General features: G+C 40.7%; 1 protein-coding gene across 9 annotated transcripts in view; it reads right to left on the bottom strand.

Moving 5' to 3' along the window:
* CBFA2T2 (CBFA2/RUNX1 partner transcriptional co-repressor 2) overlaps positions 1–22747 on the bottom strand; it is a 143780-nt gene that overhangs the window by 12483 nt on the left and 108550 nt on the right. For 6 of the 9 annotated variants that reach the window (XM_081292459.1, XM_081292460.1, XM_081292457.1 and 3 more), the window contains 6 exons: positions 18689–18870; positions 16507–16760; positions 12720–12805; positions 11244–11439; positions 5245–5313; positions 1739–1929 (listed from right to left, as the gene is read on the bottom strand). In XM_081292459.1, coding sequence (XP_081148585.1) covers positions 1739–1929; positions 5245–5313; positions 11244–11439; positions 12720–12805; positions 16507–16760; positions 18689–18870 — 978 coding nt within the window. The remainder of the gene's footprint in view (positions 1–1738; positions 1930–5244; positions 5314–11243; positions 11440–12719; positions 12806–16506; positions 16761–18688; positions 18871–22747) is intronic. The other 3 variants (XM_081292455.1, XM_081292462.1, XM_081292461.1) reach the window with 3 other exon arrangements.

Here is a 22747-nt window from a genome sequence, read left to right on the forward strand (position 1 = left end):
GGGCCAGGGTCCACAAGAACCACCTGGTGCTTTCCAGAAGCCGTGGAACCTCCCTGACCTTACTGCGATCCTCACGGGAGAAAGAATTCCCCATTTTACTGTTGCCTGGTAGCCCATTATGTTTGCCAGGAGACCCAGGCTGGGAAAAGAACATGTCCTATGGTACAGACAAGGGGACCTCTCACTTGTCCCTTCAACCTAAGGCACTATAGGGAAGCTGGGGTCTGGGGCTGTGCTGTGTGAGCCGTCAAAGCTTACATACTAATGACACAACAAAATCCTTTCTACCTGCACAGTGCTACCAGGCCAACAGGAGGGCGCTACTATATCCACTCTACACAGAAGGAAGCTCACTCTTAAGGGTATACTGCTGGTGTGAAGGAAGCTGGGACTGGAGCTCAGGGCTCCTAACCTCTAGTCTGTTTCCTCATACCAACCAGTTTCTCACAAGGTAAAAGAGAAGGTACAGATACTTGGTAAAGTTTAAGGAGAATTTTCTGGGATGAAGCCCCAAGAGAACTGGCCTTTCTGGTCAGTGAAAACTCACCCAAAGCTTAGGCCCTCTATTCCCCTCCTATTTTGGAAAGCAAGTTTGCTGGGATAGAAGCTGCTCTACCCCTCACCTACAGGCCACTCTGTGAGCTGTTTAAAACTACAGCTTCTTAAAAGCACAACCCTCTAAATGGACAGCTGGGATTATAGCTAGGCAGTCCAGACTCAGAATCCATGTTCTTAGCCAAAAGCCACATTCCTCCTTTGGAGACAGACACAGTTAAGGATAAACATAGATATAAAAGTAGATAAATACGGGCAGATATATATATTGATATAAATAGTTAAGGATATAGAATTAAACACACGGAACAGAAATAGATATTACTGCTCAAGAATCATTCTATAGAAAAAGTAGGAGTGGGGAAGGAAAAGAGAGAGGTTTACAGGGAACTATATTCTCATACTTGGTATCTTCACTATACGAGAACCAGAAGGCTTTTTACTCCTTCTGCCGCAGTGACAGGACAGTTAGGCATTTTCATTCCCACAGTGCAATGCTGGGCCTTGCTACACTGAATTGGAACACTTAAATAAACAAAAAAGTACTTTAATTTAAAACCACTTTTGGGACTGTTAAGTTTCTGCCATACCCCCCACCCCCCTTTTCAATTTTGTCCTTGTTACACAGAAGCATCACTAAATTGTAGGCTCCAAGTCCTGGGCACTGGGCAAGTCTGCCCAATCTGTCACTTCCATCCATAATAAGTTTTATTTATAAAAAACGAGATTGAAGTAGAACCTGCCCTTTCTTACCCCTGTACTTATCCTCAGCACTGTGGGTGTCAGTTATATTCCCTGAGCCGCTGCTCCATCTACAGATTATGGGATTCAATAATACCTACCTTCCATGCTAACTGTGAGGACCAAAAAGAAAACACACTTACATAGCTGGGTTTCTGACACCCAGTCAGTCCACTCAAGTCAGTTATCATTATCAAGCAATGACACAAACTCTAACCTTAGGATAAGTTTTCAAAACTTAAAGTAACTGTAATGAGGTTTTTTTTTTTTGTGTGTGTGTGTGTGTAAATACAATAATTTAAAGTGAGAAATAAAACTGTTCTGATATTGACTAAAAATTCTAGTCTCGTCCACGAGTGAACTCTGTCTTCCTGCCCAGCACTTGAGGCAGGCAGTGCTGTTCCCCGAAATGCCCAGCCCCAGGCCCTAACAGAGCGCTGACCTCAGTAGACTCTTCCTGTTCGTTGATGACGAGGAAGGCGTCCTCCGCAGCCTGCCGTTTGACGTCCGCTATGGTCTGCTCCATTCGCGCTCTCTCTGTTGCAATCACTTCAAAGGCTTTTTGCTCAGCCTCAGCCACGGCCTTCTGTACTTCTGACATGGCCTGAATTTTCACCTTATTCACAGCTTCTTCTAGAAGAAAGTGACAGTAAAATCAACTGGTCAAGAAATCTTTCCCCCCACCCCACAGCATTTTCAAAGATGGAGCAGAGACAAGATGCACAGGGGTAAACACATGGCATATGTAGGTATATTCATTCTTACAATCACTTGTCCATTCATGCAATAATTTTTTGGGTGTGCAGATGGAGGTACCTACTGCGGCGGGTTTGGGGATACAAAGGAGACAGAACATTGTCCACTCTCTCAGAACTGTTTTTCTTATCAAGTATAATGGTGGCTTAGGTACATCATGTATGTCAGTATGAAAGGCTAAAGTTTGAAGGAGAAAAGTGGGAGGGAAGGATAAAAAAAACACGCTCTGCCCAGGACAGTGGCACATGCCTGAAATACTAGCAACTTGGAAGGCTGAGGCAGGAAGATCACAATTTAGCAAGACCCTGTCTCAAAAAATAAAAAGGGGCTGGAGATGTAGTTCAGTGGTATATTGAACCCTGGGGGTTCAATCCCCAGTATCAACGCCCCACTCTTAAAGTGCTCTGGTTGAGATGGCAGGAGGAAATGAGATTTTGGAAAGTTTTGCATGCCTTATTTGGCCTTATTTTCTAAAGGAAATGTGAACCCCTTAAAGGATTCTCTGCAACTGGCAGGTTGTGGCAGTCATCCAGTTGATAGAAGAGACTGAATTTAGGCAGGAGCAAGTGGCACCCAGGAAGGGAAGAGCCAAAGGTTGGTAGCACTAAAGGGTCTAGAAGTGGAAGTAAAAGAGATGGAAGTGTTATGCAATGAAATGGGTGATATGTAAGAAGCTGGTGTGGAGGCAAATGAGATGTTTGATGTGTCTCTGGAGAGCCAGGTATAAATGACCAGGAGGCAGAATTGTTCACATGATATTGAGCACCGCAGAGAAACAAGCTGAAGATACAGATCTAAGTAGACTGCCCTGGGCTTCTAAACCCTGTCCAGTCACCATCACACCACCTGGTGACTTCCTCCCATCTCCACTACCCTGGCTTGGTTTCCATAAGTGGACACTCCAAATGACATGTTCTATGCATCTGAGCCTCAATCTCCAATGTGAATGTGAATGACCTTCCACACGCATGAGTCCACAGACTACACAACTGCTCTCTGAGTGGTACAGGTTGTTCCATCATGGTCCACTTTGAGAAAAAGGAAACTGAACTCCGTAAAGTTGCAAAACCCTTGACTATCTGCACAACTCCTGCACTACGTATGCCTTGTAGTCACCTGTCATTGCCACCGTGAACCTCTGGACTGCTCTGATGCCGAATGCCCTTAACAGTCCACACCCCACTTGACAGAGAACAAGATCTTTGGCCAGGTGCAGTGGTGCAAGCCTGTAGTCCCAGCAGCTCCGGAGGCTGAGGCAGAAGGATCATGAGTTCAAAGCCAGCCTCAGCAATAGCGAGGGACTAAGCAACTCAGTGAGACCTTGTCTCTAAATAAAATACTAAACAGGGCTGGGGATGTGGCTCAGTGGTTGAGTGTCCCTGAGTTCAATCCCCAGTAACCCTCCCCAACCAAAAAAGGGAATAAGAACTTTGGGTTACTTCCCCCAGCTTAGCCCTCTTTCAGCAGGAAGCAGCTTGAAGATGTTGGCATCTATTTTTCCATAGAAATGGAATGTAGAAATTGACAGGAAATACAATAGTGATTTACTTTATGCTCTGAATATAGCCCTTACTGCTCTGCCACTGTGACTTATTTTTAAAATGCACCTGTTCTTTCTCTTCCTCTCACCCTGCTCCTCTCTAATCTTTCCCCATCCATAATCTCAAGGCAAATAAGGATTACTGTTCTTCCCCTCCTAGACAGATTTATCTGTCCTTGAGTACACACCCACTATAGGAATGAAGTAATCCAGACTTTGGGGATGGCACCAGAAGATCTCAGAAACTGGAAATTTTCCAAATTAACCAGTGAATTATAAGTCTAACAGAGAACACATGGAATGCAGCTTTTGAGTCACCTCTTTAGTTCTTTGGATGAGCAGAATCACAACATCTGGGACAGGAGTCCCTGTTTCTCCTTTGCTAGCAAAGCAATAAACCTCTTTCCTTAACAAACAAATAAAGACTACATAACTTAGATGCCTAAGGAAATCCTTCCATGGTCATCTTTCTCTTATGATTATCTTCATTTCCCACAACTATATCCCACTTATTATGACGGTGATATACATTTTCCCATTTCCAATTGCATGAAATTTTCTAAATCATTTTAAATTTTTATTTTGTTGTGGTATCAAACTATAAGTTAATAGATATTTTGCAATTTCTATATTCAGGTTGCCTCAAGAATCTACTAAAAACACTCTTTTTGGTAGGGGATGGAGGGTGTACCACTGAACAACACCCCATAAAAACAGTTTCTTTATCACTTACAATTTGTGTTTAGTCTGGATAATTTGCTTTTGGAAGGAAGCATTCAAAAGCATGGGAGTAAAGAATTAGCATGTAATAACTGTTGGTAACATTTGACCATTTGACTTTTTATATAAAACTGAGGAATTATCTCGAAAATTTTGTCTATAACTGGGTGTTAAGGATTTTGGGTGCTAATTTATTAGGATTCATTTATCATGCACATTCTTGCTTACTGAGGAAAAAATTTTACAGTAAATTGATCTGTATTTGCCATAGCATAATCTGTCTGTCTACTCATATCCTTTTGTCCATTTGTTTTTTTGGTACCAGGGATTGAACCCAAGGTCACTTAACACCTAAGCCACATCCCCAGCCCTTTTTTTGTATTTTTTATTTAGAGATAGGGTCTTATTGAGTTCCTAAGGGCCTAAATTGCTGCAGCTGGCTTTGAACTCAAGATCCTCCTGCCTCAGCCTCCCAAACTGCTGGGATTACAGGCGAGTGCCACCATGCCTGGCCTTTGTCCATTTGTTTATTATCTGAAGAGCAGAGAGATTAAAGGGCTGCTCCAAGAGCAACATTGAGTGAATGTGGCAGCAGTGTGAACACAGTGTGTGATGCTAGCGAGGAGATCAGGCAGAAATGAATTCAATTTATATCAAAAGCACGGGAAGAGCTCATTACTTCATGCCTCAGAGTGATCCAACAGAAAGGTGAGAAAGAACCTGGAGGGAGCTATCCTAAACCCCTAACCTGCAAAGAAACATGACAGGCAGCCCAGGACAAGGTGGAGGGGGGGAGAAGCAAGAGCCATGAGCTCTACCAGGGGAAGTTTCTAGACAACCAGACAGCCAGTCACCACCCTTTCCCCCAGTGTGTGTCCCTTGCTTAAACAAACTAGTGAGTTCATGCAGGCTCTAAGCAGATAGACACATACCTGTTTTCTTCCAAAACTCCACAGGTACGTATCCTGTTCCTGGTCTACTGCTGAATTCCCGCTGAGAATCTACAAAAGAAAGATAAAGAATATAGGGCCAGAAGCTCTTTTAATCAGCAGTTTCATTTTATGAAACATACACAATTTTTTTTTTTTTTGGTGGTGATGGGGATCAAACGTAGGGCATCATGTGAGCTATCACTACCACTAAGCTATCACTTGGAGCCCTGAAATAGTTTTTTATTAGATTTTTCATTCATTACACTCAAAACGTATTGCCTTAGTCCAAAAAAAAAAATTCTGATAAAGGAAAATCAGATTATGAAATAATATCAAATATTAATAGTATTTCAAAACAATGAGATGATAAGCCCACAGATATATGTACATTTGTCTCTGTGTCTCCATTTTCTATTTAACTCTCTCCCCTTGGGCACACACAGGTCTCTAGCTCTGCTTTGTAGATGTCAAGGAGGATAGCTTTAGTTTCTTGGCAACTCAGAATCTCTAAATGTAATTTAAGGTGGTTTCCTTTAAAGTTTCTTAAAATGCTTGTGAATTAAACTAAGGGAAGGAAAAAATAAACAAGTAATAAAGAAAATACAGAGGGGGCTGGGCTGGGGTTCAGTGGCAGAGCGCTTGCCTAACATGTTGTGAGGCACTGGGTTCCATCCTTAGCATCACATAAAAATAAACAAATAAAGGCATTCTGTCCATTTACAGCTACAAAAGAAATTTTTTTCAAAAAGAAAATATAGAGTTGGGGATGAAGGCACACACCCGTGATCCTAGCTACTCAGTTTACTGAGGCAGGAGGATCAAGTTTGAGGAGAGCCCTCGCAACTCAGTGAGACCCTGTCTCAAAATTTAAAATAAAGAGAAGAAAAAAAGAAAAGGTGCAGGTCTAAAATAGTGTTAAGCCCAAAAGACACCCCTGTGATTCATTAGGAAGGACGTGGGTAGAGGGTGACTCATCATAGAGTGTTTGCCTAGCACATGTGAGGCACTAGGTTCAATTCTTAACACTGCATAAAAATAAATAAAAGCATTCTGTCCACATATATTTTTGGTGGTATGGGTGACTGAAACTGGAGGATTTGGGGGGCGATTACTACTGAGCTATATCCTTAGTTCCCAGTCCAGGTACTTCACCACTGAGCCACATCCCCAGCCCTTTTTATTTTGAGACAGGGTCTCACCAAATTGCTTAGGACCTCACTTAAAAAAAAAAGTGTTCTAATTAATTTAATGCTGTCAACAACCAACTATTATTATTTCTTTGAGCTTTAAAAAAATGTATAGTGTGGTAATAGACACCTGTTATCTGAGCTACGCAGGATGCTGAGGCAGAACGACTCCAAGTTCAAGGCCAGCCTGGGAAACTTATCGAGACCCAGTCTCAATATAAAAAATAGAGCCAGAGATGGTGGCACATACCTGTAATCCCAGTGGCTCAGGACACTGGGACAGGACGATCCCAAATTCAAAATCAGCCTCAGCAATTTAGTGAGGTCCTAAGCAACTCAGACCCCGTTTCAAAATAAAAATATAAAAAGGGCTAGGGATGTGGCTCAGTGGTTAAGTTCCCTTGGGTTCAATCCCTGGTACCAAAATAAATGAACGAATGAATAAATAAAATAAAATAAAGACTGAGGATATACTAGCTCAGCAGCAGAGCCCCCCTGGCTAACCCCCTAAATGTATAGGACACAGGATCTCTAGATCAGTGTTAAAAGAACTTATCGGAGCCCTAGGTTTAGTGTCCTGTGCAAAGGGGATGGGATAAAATAAACCTAAAATTTGCCATTTAAAAAACTGAGGTGTTGGGCTGGGGATGTGGCTCAAGCGGTAGCCCGCTCGCCTGGCATGCCTGCGGCCCGGGTTCGATCCTCAGCACCACATACAAACAAAGATGTTGTGTCCGCTGATAACTAAAAAATAAATATTAAAATTCTCTCCCTCTTTTTTTTTAAGAGAGTGAGGGGAGAGAGAGAGAATATTTTAATATTTATTTTTTTTTAGTTCTCGGCGGACACAACATCTTTGTTGGTATGTGGTGCTGAGGATCGAACCCAGGCCGCACGCATGCCAGGCGAGCGCGCTACCCCTTGAGCCACATCCCCAGCCCTCTCCCTCTCTCTTAAAAAAAAAGAATCATGCCATGTTGAAAAGGGGTAATAACTTAAAAAAAAAAAAAAAAAAACTGAGGTGAGTTGGGTGTGGTGACACACACCTGTAACCCCAGCCGCCTGGGAGGCTGAGGCAGGAGGATCAAAACTAGTCTCAGTAATGTAGCAAGACCCTGTCTTTAAATAAAAAATAAAAAGGGTTTGGGATGTGGCTCAGTGGTTAAGCGCCCCTGGATTCAATCCCTGTTACTAAAAACTACCACCACCAACAACAAAAAAAATAGTTGATTGGGTTACTGGGGATTGACTCCAGGGCACTCTTCTACTGAGCTTCATCCCCAGTTCTTTCATTTTACTTTGAGACAGTCTTGCCAAGTGACCAAGACTGACCTGAAACTTGCAATCCTCTTGCTTTTCAGTCTCCTGAGTAGCTGGAAATACAGGTGTGTACCACCATACCAGGATAAGTATAGAACTATGTTAAAATGACTTTCCTCAGAAGTGATTACAAATGAATAGCCTGTACCCCCACCCCAATACTGGTTCAAGCTAGATCTCTCAGATCTTGGCTAATTTTTGGAATTACTTCCAAAATCTTCTTGGCCTCTTATTTTATTTTTAAAAAAGATTTATTTATTTTTATGTGCTGCAGAGAATTGAACCAGTGTCTCAACATGTGCTAAGCAAGCGCTCTACCACTGAGCCACAACACTAGCCCTCTGCCTCTTTTGTACACTCCTTCTGGAACTCGTAACTTGGAGTATGAGTAGTTCTTCTAACATTCTTTTTTTCCTCGATGAATGATAATAATATACTTCCTGAAGTTTTCTTTTCTCTGAAGAACTGCTATCAACTGCCACTTTTGTCTTATTACTTCGTTTCCATCTTTCATATTAGAGGCTCACTTCTGGAGCCTGCTCACCCTTAACTCTTCATGCATGCCACTAAAAAGTTACATGGGTCAAGCATGGTGGTGAACGCCTAGAATCCCAGGGACTCTGGAGGCTGAGGTAAGAGGATAGCAAGTTTGAGGTCAGCCTCAGCAATTTGGTGAGATCCTGTCTCAAAATAGAAAAATAATAAAGGACTGGGAATTTAGCTCATTGGCTCCCCTGGGTTTAATCCCCAGTACCAAAAAAGTTAACAAAAAGTGGCTGAGACTATCTACTATGGGCAATTATCCAATCTTGCCTGATTATTGGACTCATTGAACAGATATATTCATATTCTTGAGTCCCTGAACCCTTTAAGGAAGGACCTGTAGAAAATACACAGGCTGACACTCATTTTGAGGAAAAACTGATAGCAACATTCATTTCTGTCCTTTAAAACCCCCCACCCCCAGTCAAGGGAGAATGTGAGCTATCTCCAGAGTGAGCTTTGGGGGTAAAGCAAGCAATACATTGAAGGGAGACCATGAGTCGCCTCCAGAGGGAGAAAGAGCCTAAAATTTTTTAAAACTGAAAATTATTAGATGGTTCACAAGTTCATAAAAACATTAGTGTGAAATTTAATGAAAAATTATAAATTGTTCCTGAAAATACTGTGAATCTCAAAGTTTTCAGATGAGAGAGATGTTTTATTTCACTTATTTATTTTTGGTGTGCTCTATCACTAAAAATATTCCCAGCCCTTTTTGTTTTTCATCTTGAGACAGGACCTCTCAGGGAGTTGCCAAGGATGGACGTGAACTTGTGATCCTCTGGTCTCAGCCTCCCAACTTGCTGGGATTACACTTGGTTAAACTGGTTCCAAATTATCTTATTTTTTGAGAGGAAAATATTGGTAATAATGATGACAGGATACAGATTTAAATTAGGACCACCCCAGGTAAAACTGAAAATATAGTCAGTCTAGCTAGGAGGAGGAGTAGAGGAGTATTGGTAACGCACAGCAAGCAATGTTTAAACACCACCAAGACATGGAATTCTGGCTTGAGAACACCACCTCTCAGGACTATGGCCACTCTGCTCTCATGTGCACACTCACGCACTCACTTACTGATAAAAGGCATGTGGTTTGGAAGGTGAATTTCAGCAGTTTCTGCAAGTTATTATCATGAATATTTTTAAGGGTGTAGATGGTGAGGGAGACCCAAGGGTTAGATTTGTCTGTTTTTAATCAAAGGAATCACACAAGTACAAATATTCTGATATCTTTCTGTGCTACACAAACATGTAATGGTGCTATAATCCATGGCAGGATCAAGAGATAGGGCTGCTGGTGGGGTGGGAGAGTGGGCTCTTTTAGCCACTGAGCATTTGGACACACGATATTAATTCTGGCTCTGTCTCAGCAAGTTGCAGTCTTTTTGAGACTAACAGCTGTCTTCTCTGGAATGTGCTAGGTCTGTCATAAGAAGAAATTTGTTCTCCCCATGAACATTTGGGAACTTAAAAGTGGGTGGGTGGGTGGGGAAAGAGCGAGATCACAGATGGCCTGTCATTCAGCTGTGCCTGTGGATAGGGTACCTTTTCAGTTACTGGGTGAAAGTAAAGGAACATTTTGGGGGATAACTCTGGCTTCTTAAATATATTTTTGAGAGAAGAACTATCTTGTCTCTGTTGCTTCAGGCTGGGAAAACGTGAGATGGGACAATCCAGTTTGGTATTGCCAAACATTTTGTGGAAGGCTACCAGGAAGTGGTTGATAGTTTTATTTTCCTGAATGAGGTACTGGGGAAAAGAGGAGGCAAAATGAGGTGAACACTATCTAGGTTACTCTGAGAAATAAAAGTGATGGCACGAGAATACAGTTGTTATTACGATATGCACAAGGAAAAAAACTCTATTCTTCCTCCACTTTTGTTAGAGCTGGCCATAAGGAAATTCTCTAAACTACCTTGTCTGATAATTGGTTAGTAGATACTCCTCATTCTACAGAGGTCCTGCCCCGTGCCCTGAAGGAAGAGCTGCTGCAAAGAAGACAAGGATGCTGGAAGAGGTGTTGCTGGGTTTCCCCACCCAGTCCACTGGCATTATATACGCAATGAAGAAGTCATAAATCCCCAAGGGTCAGGGCTCAGAGAGCTTCAGAACACATTTAGTTAGCCAGACATGTGGAAATGGCTGAAAGATGGCAGGTCTGGAGAAGGCATGCAAACTCGATGTGTCCCTTCCCCCATACCCTTCCTTATACGTCACTTCATCTGTAATATCCTCTGTAATCCTTTATAATAAATCTGTTCCCCTGAATTCCACAAGCCACCCATCCAAATAAAAGAATCCAAGCAGGGAATTGTGGGAAGCTTGGTTTATATCCAAGGGGTCAGAAGCATGGGTAAAGCAACCCGGGGCCTGTGACCGGCATGTAAAGCTGAAATGATACATGTTGGGGACTGAGCTCCCAACATGTGGTACCTCACATGTACCTCCAGGTAGACAGTGTCAGAACTGAATTGGACTGGAGGACAGTCAGTGGGTCTCCACTGCTGTAGGACCGCTTTTTTGCTGATGGGGAGAAATCTTTTGTGGTGATTGTAGTGTGAAGAGCACAAGAAGGAAACAGACACCATTTTTCCTGACAGGATAGTACATTCAGCAAGCCTGAATTTAACAACCACTCTTTGATCACTATCGTGTGTGTTTGTGCGAGTGTGTGTGTGTATGTGTGTGTGTGTGTGTGTGTGTATGGGAAGGGGAAAAAGAACAAAATAAAAAATATTCTCATTCTCTGAGGAAGAATGAACATTCTTAGAATATGACAAGTACCAGCACTTCACATATTTTTTCCTTTACTCTTCATAGTCACCCAATTCTCCCTAACTCCACAATGTAGCACCACTTTTCTTTAAAGTAGAACAGATCTGGCATATTAGGTGGAATCCAAAGGCTGATGTTTACTCTGAGTTCCTTCAGACTCTGCCCTTACCACTGCCGAGTGAATCTGCACTCCCAGGGCTGTGCTGCCTGGAGACCAACTCGGTCCCTGTTTTCCTCATCTCTGTGTTTTCATTAAATCGTCTTTTCCAGTAGTTGAGTTCTTCACGATCAGATTCCTGGCAGCGCCTCAGAACTGCCATGGAGCGCCTTGTTTTCTCTACCATTTCCATAATGCAATTCAGGGCCTGACCGAGAGAGAAAGTAAGGCTGAGATGAGGAAATTCAAACAATAAACACTGAAAACTGAGGACAGACAAACACAATATAAAAAAAATAAAAGTTCAAGAATTTTATGGGTTGGGAATAAAGTTTACATCTGGGAGTCTTTCTTACAATTACTTATTAAATATATCCTTACACATTTATGTGGGATTGGTTCCAGGACCCCAGTGGATACCAAACGCCATAGACATTCAAGTCTTTTATATAAAATAGGGTTGTATTTGCATAATCTATGCATATCCTCCAATATATCTTAAATCAACTCTAGACTATTTATAAATACCTACCAATATGAATGTGATGTAAATAGTTGTTATACTACGAATACACAAGGCCTACAGCACAAAACACATAATTTAAGTACAGTCACATGTTGCTTAATGATAGGGACATGTACTGAGAAATATGTCATTGGGCAATTCTGTTGTGTGAACATCATGGAGTATACTTCCATAGACTAAGACAGCCTCCCTAGGTGACATAATCTTGTGGGAAGATGATCATAAATGTTGTAAGTCATTGACTGAAATATCAATATGCAGCAGATATTGTATTACTTTTTTGGATTTCAAAAAAACTGTTTTTTGGTAAGTCTCTGCCTAAATATATATAGTCATCTGATAAAGCTAGAGATTTCTATAATAATATAATGAGACCCAAGGATCAGCAACAATGTTTGCTCAAGGAGAAAAAACTATATATGCCCACTTCAAACAGGCACTGCAAATTTTATTCCCTTTTTAAGGCAGGAAAATTCTTCCAAAGGGAAAGAGAACCCAAGCTTACATTCTGTACACTACTAATTATTGTTTGTATTTGGAGGAGTTCCATTTATTTAATTAACACTTTCTATGTGTCCAGCCCTATAGTAACCACGAACCCTACTGTGAATTCAAATAATGCTGCATTCTTTATGTATATATAAAAATTAAGGCTAACAAAGGTAAAACAATTTACTCAGCTGAAGAAGGCAGGAAGAGGAAAAACTGGAACGTAAACTCATAAACCTATGCTTCAACCATTTTCTATATGATCACCTGGTTCATAAACTAAAGAGATCATCCTACCAAGAGCTGAGTGATTCCGTAGCTCTCCAGCTGAGGGAGTAGTGGAGCAGTTTTTATTAAAAGAAAGGATCTCATGGCTCTCATTATGTTCACTTCAAGCATACATGAACTGTCGGTAGTATTAAGAATTAACGGTAATAAAAAGTTAGGGAACTTAAACATGCTAAGCTTCTTACATGGTCAAGATGTTTCCATTCATCAGCCCATTCCCTTTCTGTCAAACGGTGGTCTACCAACTCATCCTGATAGCCTCCATTTAGACCTATTAGAAAATAAAGAATATGAAGAGTGGGAAGAATACAGTAGAACTAAATTCTGCCTAGTAAACATACACACAATCTTAAAAACTTTAATCATATCATGAACATGAAAAGATACTCCACACAAGCAGTTAGGTTTTTATTTTTATTAAAAATAAAAACTTCACTGAGAAAGCAGTTCATATCCAACATAGTGGGAAAAATGAAAATTTCAGATGATACTTTGCTGACAGAAAAGTGATATGACTGCTTAACCACTAAAACTAGACTGTGTAATGGAAACAGCAGTGTATCACCAATATTTGATATAGGCAAATGCTTTACTCCTGTGCTATAGCCCGACCCAAATAAACATTAAAATTTCTAGTAATACCATGATTTTGTGAATCAAGGGTACACCAAATCAAGAAGTAACCCTATTTTGAAAAACTCATATGTTACAGACAGTAACACACTGATTATAGTCTTTGACTCATTAATAAAACACTCTCACCATCAGTCTGAATTTACAGATATATTCATATTGTTTCTGTATTAGTGAAAGAATCTGCTTATTTCATCTTATTTTCCAGTGTAGCCATGTCTGAACACAAACACATTTAATAATGTAATAACTGCTTACATATTACAGTTATGATAGAATATTGATCCTAAAATTGAGGATCTAAAGTAGGCTATAGTATCCATGAAGTTCATTTTAGAAGAGCAAAAGGGGTAATATATTTGCTTAAGAGGGGTGGGTTCCATGATGAATTAAGTAAGGATTAAGAACCATTGGGTGGGGGGGCTGGGGATGTGGCTCAAGTGGTAGTGCGCTCGCCTGGCATGGGTGTGGCCCGGGTTCGATTCTCAGCACCACATACAAACAAAGATGTTGTGTCCGCCGAGAACTAAAAAATAAATATTAAAAACTAAAAAAAAAAAAAAAAAGAACCATTGGGGGGTGGGGGGGATGGGAGTAGAAGTTCATTGGATTGCACAAAGAGGGGATGAGAATGGGAAAGTCAGTAGAATGAATAAGACACAACTTTCCTGTGTTTGTATATGAATACACAACCAGTGTATTACATCTTGTACAACTATTGAAGAATGGGAAGTTATACTCCATGTATGTATGATGTATCAAAATATATTCTGTCATATATAACTAAAAATAATAAAAAAGAAATAGATGTCAAATAATTATGAATAAAGTTGTCATTTATATGACAACAACAACAACAACGAAAAACCATTATAATAGAGGACATGTTTTCAAACAGGTCTAGGAAAATTAAGGAATCTATAATGAGCCTGGCAGACAGAGTATTGACCCTAAAAGAAACCATCAAGGGAAATCATAAATAATCATTCAAGTGGGGCACAGTAGCACACGCCTGTAATCATAGCAGCTCACAAGGCTGAGGCAAGAGGATGGCAGGTGCTAAGCAACTCAGTGAGACCCTGTCTCTAAATAAAATACAAAATAGGGCTGGGGATGTGGCTCAGTGTTTGACTACTCCTGAGTTTAATCCCCAGTACACAAACAGAAAAATAAAAATAGATAAATAAATAAACAAATAATCATATAAAGTATACTTCAAGATGATAGGGAAAAAAGTCTAAAATTGTTAGAAATACAAATGAAATCTGTTAAGATACATATGGCTAGTTTTTAGCTTTCTTTTCTCTCAATCAAACTGGCAGATAAATTGTATGTAGAGCTGGGGTGTGGCTCAGTAGTAGAGTGCTCACCTAGCATTCATGGGGCACTGGGTTTGATCCTCAGCACCACATAAAAATAAGATTTGTCCACCTGAAACTAAAAAATAAGTTTGAAAAAAGATAAGAAAATGTGTATGAGGAGGTGGGGTGAATAGATACTGGTGAGTGAAGGCAAGGGCACTATACCACTCTTTTTTTTTTTTTTTAACAAGGTCTCCCTAAATTCCTGAGGCTGGCCTCAAACCTGCAATCCTCCCACCTCAGCCTCTGGAGTCACTGGGATTACAGGCACCACCATGCCCAGCTAGCAAGTCTAGTTTTTAACAGATAAATAAAGAGGTGTGGGAAAATAGGAAGTGGGTGTTAAAGGTCAGCAGTTAAACTCCAAAAAAATCTTCTGCAATAAACTTGTTTGAATACAATCTAAAAAATTCTAAAAACTGATCACAGATTAGATTTGTTGGGGTCCCCCCACCCAATTTAATGGTTTGAGGCTAGGATATACAAATTTAATAATCCAGCAAAGGAGATAGTTTTCGCTCCATTGCAGAAATTACTATTCTTGAGGCTTAGAGAACCCAAGCAACTTCCATGAGATGACACAGCTAGTTAGAAGTAGAGCCAAGATTTTTTCTCCCTGGGGCGGGGTTGGGGTGGGGTTTCTGATGATATATATAACCCAGGGGTGCTCTAAAAGCAGAGCAATATGCTCAGCGCTTTTTTGTTTTCACTGAGACAGGATCTTGCTGAGTAGCTGAGGCTGGCCTCAAACTTTTGATCTTCCTGCCTCAGCCTCCTGAGTTACTGGGATTACAAGTATGTACCACCGGGCGGGGCAGATGTAGAGGCAAGATTAAAGTTTAGTTATACCTCACCTCCGTATAAAACACTTATAAACTTTCACCGCTCACACCACATTATTTTACACTTTTGTGTTTATTATTATTTAAAAATTTTTTTTTTTGTACCAGGGATTGGATCCAGTGGTGCTTAACCACTAAGTCACATCCCAACCCTCTTTTTATTTTGAGAAAGAGTCTCCATTAATTGCTAACATTGGCTTAGTGATCCTCCTGCCTCAGCATCCTGATCTGTTGGGATTACAGGCATGTGCCATCATGCCCGACTTTTGTGTTTGATTTTAAAGACTTTTAATTCTAATATAAATTTAGACTCACAGAAGTTACGAGTAGTATAAAAAATTGTTATAGACCAGCATGGTGACACATGCTTGTAATCCCAGAGACTTGGAAATGGAGACAGAAGGATCAGAAGTTCAAAGCCAGCCTCAGCAACTCAGCAAGCTTTAAGCAACTTAGGGAGATCCTTTCTCTATTAAGTGCTCCTGAATTCAATCCCCCCCAAAATTGTCACATAGCTATTATACCTTTTGTATAGAATTCCATGTTAACATTTTACCTTATTTGCCTTTTAATTCTCTATTTTATCTTGAACCATTTGAGAATAAGTGAAGCCCTTTTATTCTTTATTCCAGTGTATTTCCTAGAATTTGCTCAGTTCTAGTCTCTATTTATCATTGTATATATTTTGCTATTTTTGTAAAATTGATTTTCCCTTTTCAGATTTTTTGCCTCTTTTTTTTTCTTCTTATGTTTGAAGGCAGGGGTGCTCTACCACTGAGCTACATCCCCAACCTTCCTTTTTTTTTTTCGTTTTTTGACAGGGTCTTGCTAACTTGCACAGGCTGTCCTCAAACTTGAGATCCTCCTGCTGCAGACTCCTGAGTAGTTGGGATTGAAGATAAGAGCTACTGAGCCAGATTTCAGTTTTCCTTCATATAATGGAATAGCAACAATATTTGAAGCCAGTTCAACTTCTAATAAGATAAACTATAATTGTAATATTCTTTTTTATGTACATTATTGCTTTAATTATCATTGAAAAGAAGCAATAGCACTGGATTTTATTACTGAGTAGGAAAGAAATTCAAGGATTCTGTCTAGATTTAGATCTTCAACATGCTGTTTAGGATACTTACTAAGATTGTGGTGTCTCTCACGAGCTTCTCGATGTTCTAGCATCTTATTGGGTTCCCGATATAGGTGAGAAGTTGCAATATCTTCTAACGTATAGTGCTGGAGAGGTGGAGGAGTAGGATGGAACTGACCCCCAGGATTCATAAGGGGCACAGTGAGGGCAGGACTGTGCCTAGGAGCAGGGCTGATGGTACACACTCTCTTGGCTGGAGGCTCAGGAGGAATAGTATCTCTTTCAAAATTACTCTCTTCCCTTCTGTAGAAGAAACAGAAGTGCATATCTGAGCATGTCAACAAGAGTTCATGCAAACATTTCCTGAGCACTACTCTACATGTACTGTGCCAGCACTTTCTTAAGCAGGAAGATTGTAATGAAAAGGGTCTTGCTACGCTGCTCAAGTTAGCTCAACTCCTGGGCTCAAATGATCCTTCTGCCTCAGCTTAGGAGAAGCTGAGACTATGCCATCATGCCTAGTTTAGGAAAGATTCGAGATATAAAATGAATGGTCTTTAGGGGCAAAGCATATTATTATATTATAAATTGCTGATTTATTCCAGCAAAATGAAAAGAGGTCAAATCTATCCATAATCAGGCAGAAACATATAATCCTCATGAAGAGAACAAGTAAATGACACTATTTTTCTATGAGAGGGGAATATGGAAGGTAATGAGTTCAAGTATGTTTTAATTAAGGTCAAATATGTTACTATGGAGGTAGATTATTAAGAATAACAATAAGGGCTGGGATTGTAGCTCAGTAGTAGAGCACTCTGTGTGTGTGTGTGTGTGTGTGTGTGTGTGTGTGTGTGTGTGTTGGGGGGGAAGCACTGGTTTTGATTCTCGGCACTCATATACTTTTTTTTTAAAAAGCCCATCAACAACTGAAAAAAAAAGGGGGGACACATAACTAATCCTCTTGTTACTTGGTAGGATTTTTCAATCACTCCGCTAAAACTGTCACCAATTTTCCATTGTTGTTAAAATATTGCTTCCTTGATAAACTACTTGGGATATTGTGAAATAAATATTTGGTCTTCATCCAGTTTCCAGGCACACAAACTCCTAAAATCCTTGGAATCTTCAAAGTGTTAAGTGTCTTTTTCTATGTTAATGACTGATGGCAGGAAGCCCCAGGGTAACTTCCTCATGGGGGATGGTCCCTGGAAGGACCAAGGCAGCTGCTTTAGAGGGCTGGGACTTTCTGCCCAACCCCCAACCTCCAACCTCTAGGGAGAGAAGACTGAAGATAAAATTTATACTAGTGGCCAATGATTTCATCAATTATGCCTATGTAATGAAACCTCCACAAAAATTCAATGGATGGAGAACATTTTTTTGAGGGGGGGGAATGATAATAGGGACTTAACCCAGGGGTGCTCTACCACTCAGTTACACTCCAGCACCCACCCCCACTTTTTTTGAGAAGGGTCTCACTAAATTGCCAAGGCTGTCCTTGAACTTGTTATTCTCTGGATTGGGCCTTGGAGGCATAAACCAGCAGGGTCAGAACAAAAGAACAGGGAAGATCCTGGAGGGTGGTGCACTTACCAGGATAGGGTATGGAAACTACACTTTCTATCTCCCAAATCTTGTCCTATTCATCTTTGTAGCTGGTTTTTATTAATATCCTGTGTAATATCCTTTATAACAAACCAATAAATGCCAATGTTTCCAAGTTCTGTGAGCTACTAGAGCTAATTAATAAAATCTGAGGAGCAGATATACGAAGCCCAATTTATATAGCCAGTTAGTCAGAAGCACAGGTAAAACAATCTGGGGTTTGTTTTAATAGCATCTGAAGGAAGCATGCAATTTAGGGGTCTGAGCCTTCAAACCACAGAATCTGCCATGGTATTTCCAGGTAGACAGCGTCAGAACTGAAGGACAACCTCTACAGAACTGATTGCTTGCCTGATGTATGGGGGGAAATATCCACATTTGGTCAAAGAAGTCTTTTATGTTGATTGCTGAGTGAAGGTATAGGAGTAAACGAGTTTCTTCTGCTTCTGGAGCAGTGGACTACAGTCATCTGAAGAATTGCTGGGACAAAGCAAAACTAACCTTAGAAAGTCTGACACATTATCCATCTACAACCACAGCAATTAAATTATTTCTTTCATAATCAAAGAGCAAGGTCAATGAGGTTCCAGAGAGCAAGAATAATAGATCTTTTCGTTGCTCACCTCTCTGGACTGGGTCTTTTTCCATTTCCATGAACCTCCATGAGCAGCTCTGAAGAGTCGGCAGGAGATGCGATACTGGTGTTGAGTAGAAGGTGTTCGTGCTGAGCAAGGTACTGGGACGGGGTCTGCTTGGCAGCCCGAGCACAGTGCAGCAGTTCTCGCTGCAGCAGGGGCAAGTTGGCCTTGAAAACAAGAGGCAATTTTCCCAGTGCTGAGCCCTACACAACAGGGATTAGCACCTCAAAGAACTTTCACAAAGCAGGTTAACACAAGACAAAAGCTTTCTGCTTCTTAGTCAGATTCTCATCAGCCTCTTTTGTGAGTGAAGTGTGGTCTATTATGCAGTACTTGAATTACTGCTACTTGTTTCTTGCCCCCAAAGATGTAAATGAATCCCCCTCAAGGAAGGGACTGTGACTCATTTACTTTGGTGGCCTAGTAAAGAGTAAAAGTTCAATAGATTTGGTTTCTTTTTAAATATTTATTTTTTTTTTTTAGTTCGAACCCGGGCCGCACGCATGCCAGGCGAGCACACTACCACTTGAGCCCCAGCCCCCAATAGATTTGTTGATCATAATAATTTTGAAACAATTTTTGAAAGACCTTGGTCAGCTATAGCCTACACAAGAATAGGAGAAATTAACTCTTTACCATTACAAACCCTAGTTTCTCCCTTCTGAGTCTCCCATCTATCTCTGATAGCACTATTCAGCCTTCTCTTCATGTTCTCTAGAGTGCTACCTTTGAATTCTGGAAACTGGAATTATTCTAGAACCTAAGGGATTTTTTGGGGGGGAGGGAGGTAAGGTGAGGATGTTGGTACTGGAGGTTGAACCCAGGGGCATTCTACCACTGAGCAACCAACACCCCCCACCACTCCTCCTCTTTTTGTTTGAGACAGGATCTTGCTAAATAGCTCAGGCTGTCCTTGAACTTGCTATCCTACCTTAGCCTCTGGAGCCATCTCAACTCACTGGAACCTGAGGTTTTGGGGAAAAAAAAAAGTATTGGGAGTAATGTAACCTGTGAAAGGAGAATTAATTACATACGGATATTTTTTCTTCTCTTAAGCTTTAAATGGGACAACTAGAATTCAAATTCCTCATACACAGAATGTCAGGTCGGTGGTGGTGACTTAAGTGGATAAAGCAGCCTGCGCAGGAAAGGAACGTTCTTCAGGTGCAGAAGGAAACTCCTGTCAATCAGCAGGGTCTCCTGACCAATCCTGGAGTTCAGCCAGCTCCCCTGACCAACTCCAGCGGGAAGGAACTCCTGTCCTAAGCCCTTCCCTTCCAGCTGTAAACCCCATAAAATCCCAGTCCCGTCGAGCTCCCATGCGATTTCTCCTGGACATTTCTCCTGTTCACTCTGCCGGTCTTGTCTGATCGAGTTCCGCCCCGGAGTGACATCTCAATAAAGCCTCCTTCAGCGGCCTTTTTAAATCTGCCTCCTTTGGTTGCTACCCGCCTCGCTTGATCTCACACAGAATAGCATTTTCCACATTTATTTCATTTAAATAAATTGAAAAGAATTATATTTCTCCCCAAATTTAAACATAATTCAGGCTTAAGCTTGTAATAGAAGGCTTTTATTCTAAGGGATAGATGAGCAAGTGAAGGAGAGGGTTAATATCAGTGACTGTTTTAAAACAAATAAATTGACAAAACTCCAAAAACTAGCCAAAAGGCTGCCATAACCACCTACTGAAGCCAGATTTAAAATTAGGTAGAGGGGCTGGGGTTGTAGCTCAGTGGTTGAGCGCTTGCCTCGCATGCCTGAGGAACTGGGTTCGATCCTCAGCACCACATAAAAAATAAATAAATGAATAAATAAAACAAAGATATTTTTAATAAAAAATAAAAATAAAAAAAATAAAATTAGGTAGACAGTGTAGTTAGGTAAATCGGGTCTAATAACGAGTGAAATCGAAAATGGAGGCCATGTTGAGAATGAATTTCCGGAAAAGCTGAGCAACTCTCTGAATGTTAATGAAGCCCAGGAACAACCCCAACAGATTTGAAGACAGCCCATCCCAAAGAAATGTTAATGAAGCCCAGGAAACAGCCCAACAGATTTGGAGATAGCCCATCCCAAATAAATGTTAATGAACAGCAAACTTGACTCGGAAATGCCCAGATTACTTCTTTGGCCCACCTGTGTCCCAACCCTTCCCACCTATATTCCATCACCAAAAACTATAAAAAGGGGAACACAATGGATTCCACCTTTTGGGTCCCCTTCTTCCTCCGGGAGAAGTCTTTTCTGCTGTCCTTTAATAAACTTCTAATTTTCCATTCTGACCTTGCCTCGGCGTGCTTCTCTGGTGTTATTCTTCAACATTGGGGAAACAAGGACTCATCACAGGTCAGCAGCGGTAACACGACCTTGTGCTGTTTTCCAAAAACAGGTTCCAAGTCTGTTCTATATAACCCCAATCTTTTTTTTTTTAATATTTATTTATTTATTAGTTATTGGCGGACACAACATCTTTGTTTGTATGTGTATGTGGTGCTGGAGGATCGAACCCGGGCCGCACGCATGCCAGGCGAGCACGCTACCGCTTGAGCCACATCCCCAGCCCTATAACCCCAATCTTGTTGCAACTATAAAAACTTAACGGAAGGCTGTGGTTGTGGCTCAGTGGTAGCGTGCTCACCTACCATGCGTGTGGCACTGGTTCGGATCCTCAGCACCACATAAAAATAAAGATCTTGTATCCACCTATAACTAAAAAATAAGGGAGTTTGTCTCTTAAAAAAAAAAAAAAAACCCAAAACAAATTAAAAAAAACTGAAAAAAAGCCATGTCAGATCTTTATATTTGTGATGAGTACCTTTTAGTGAGTTTTTTAAAATGCTAATTATTTTTTAACACAAATTTCACAAATCTTTCTTGACTTTACAGTCTTAGGGGAAATAGCTAACTGCCAGCTCTGACATACAGAAAGGAGATCAAGATAGAAGTAGCACCTTGTTTAAAGCACCACAAGCTGCTCTGAGCACAAAAACTTCAATGCCACTAGAACAAAGCAGCAGCTAGGCTTGTGCACCTTGGATGGATCTGCACTTTCCTGCAGCTCTGCCCTGCTCTGTTCAGAAGGTTTTTAAAATCAGAGCATGGCAGACCTGCAGGAAAGTGCAGATCTATCTCTCCTATACAACTTTGTATAACAGCTCATTTTTTTGAAGCTGTAACATTTTCTTGGGGGCTGGGGATGTGGCTCAGTTGGTAGAGTGCCTGCCTTGCATGCACAGGGCCTTGGGTTCAATTCCCAGTACCACAAAAAACCAAAATGAAACATTTTCTAGGGAAATGAAAGTAAGATAAAAGAGAGTAAAGGGGTTATATTTATATGGCTTTGTATTAGTGTTAGGCTTTGTGAGGTAAGAGGCAAAATTAAAGCTATTAATATAGGTACTTATAAAAAGAAAACAATTTCCATATATTGTACTAAACAAAACATAATATACAGTTGAACATTTTATGGGGGGAGGGGTAATTATCAATCTACTACTAATGATAAGAATGGAGACTCCAGACGGATGGAATAACATTTAGCTTAATTGGGGTTCAAATGACTGCAAATATTTAACTGTAAAAGCCATTCTTAGTTGTACAAAACAATGATTTGGATCATACTCTTTGGTTGCCTCTGAGTTACAACTCTGTAACTTAGAGATAACTGACAGTGGTGGAAGTAACTGTTGCCTATGGACAACTGACTTGCCCATTGGAAAAGAAGCTAGTTCTTCTTGTGTATGCAAAGTCCTATCATTTTTTTTTGGGGGGGGGTACTAGGGATTGAACCCAGGGGCACTCAAAACTGAGCCACATCCCCAGACCTTTTTATATTTTATTTAGATACAGTATCTCACTACGTTGCTAAACTGCTCAGGCTGGACTGAAACTAAATCGATCAGGCTGGATAGGAACTCTCCATCCTCCTACCTCAGCCTCCAGAGCCAAAGGGATTACAGGCATGTGCCATGGCACCTGGCCCTATCAGTAATTCTGATATATAAATGTTTCTATTATTTTAATTCTCCTTTGAATTGTTTG

Source organism: Spermophilus citellus (assembly GCF_964194105.1).
Source record: "Spermophilus citellus genome assembly, chromosome: 4".
In the NCBI taxonomy this organism is placed as follows: Eukaryota; Metazoa; Chordata; class Mammalia; order Rodentia; family Sciuridae; genus Spermophilus; species Spermophilus citellus.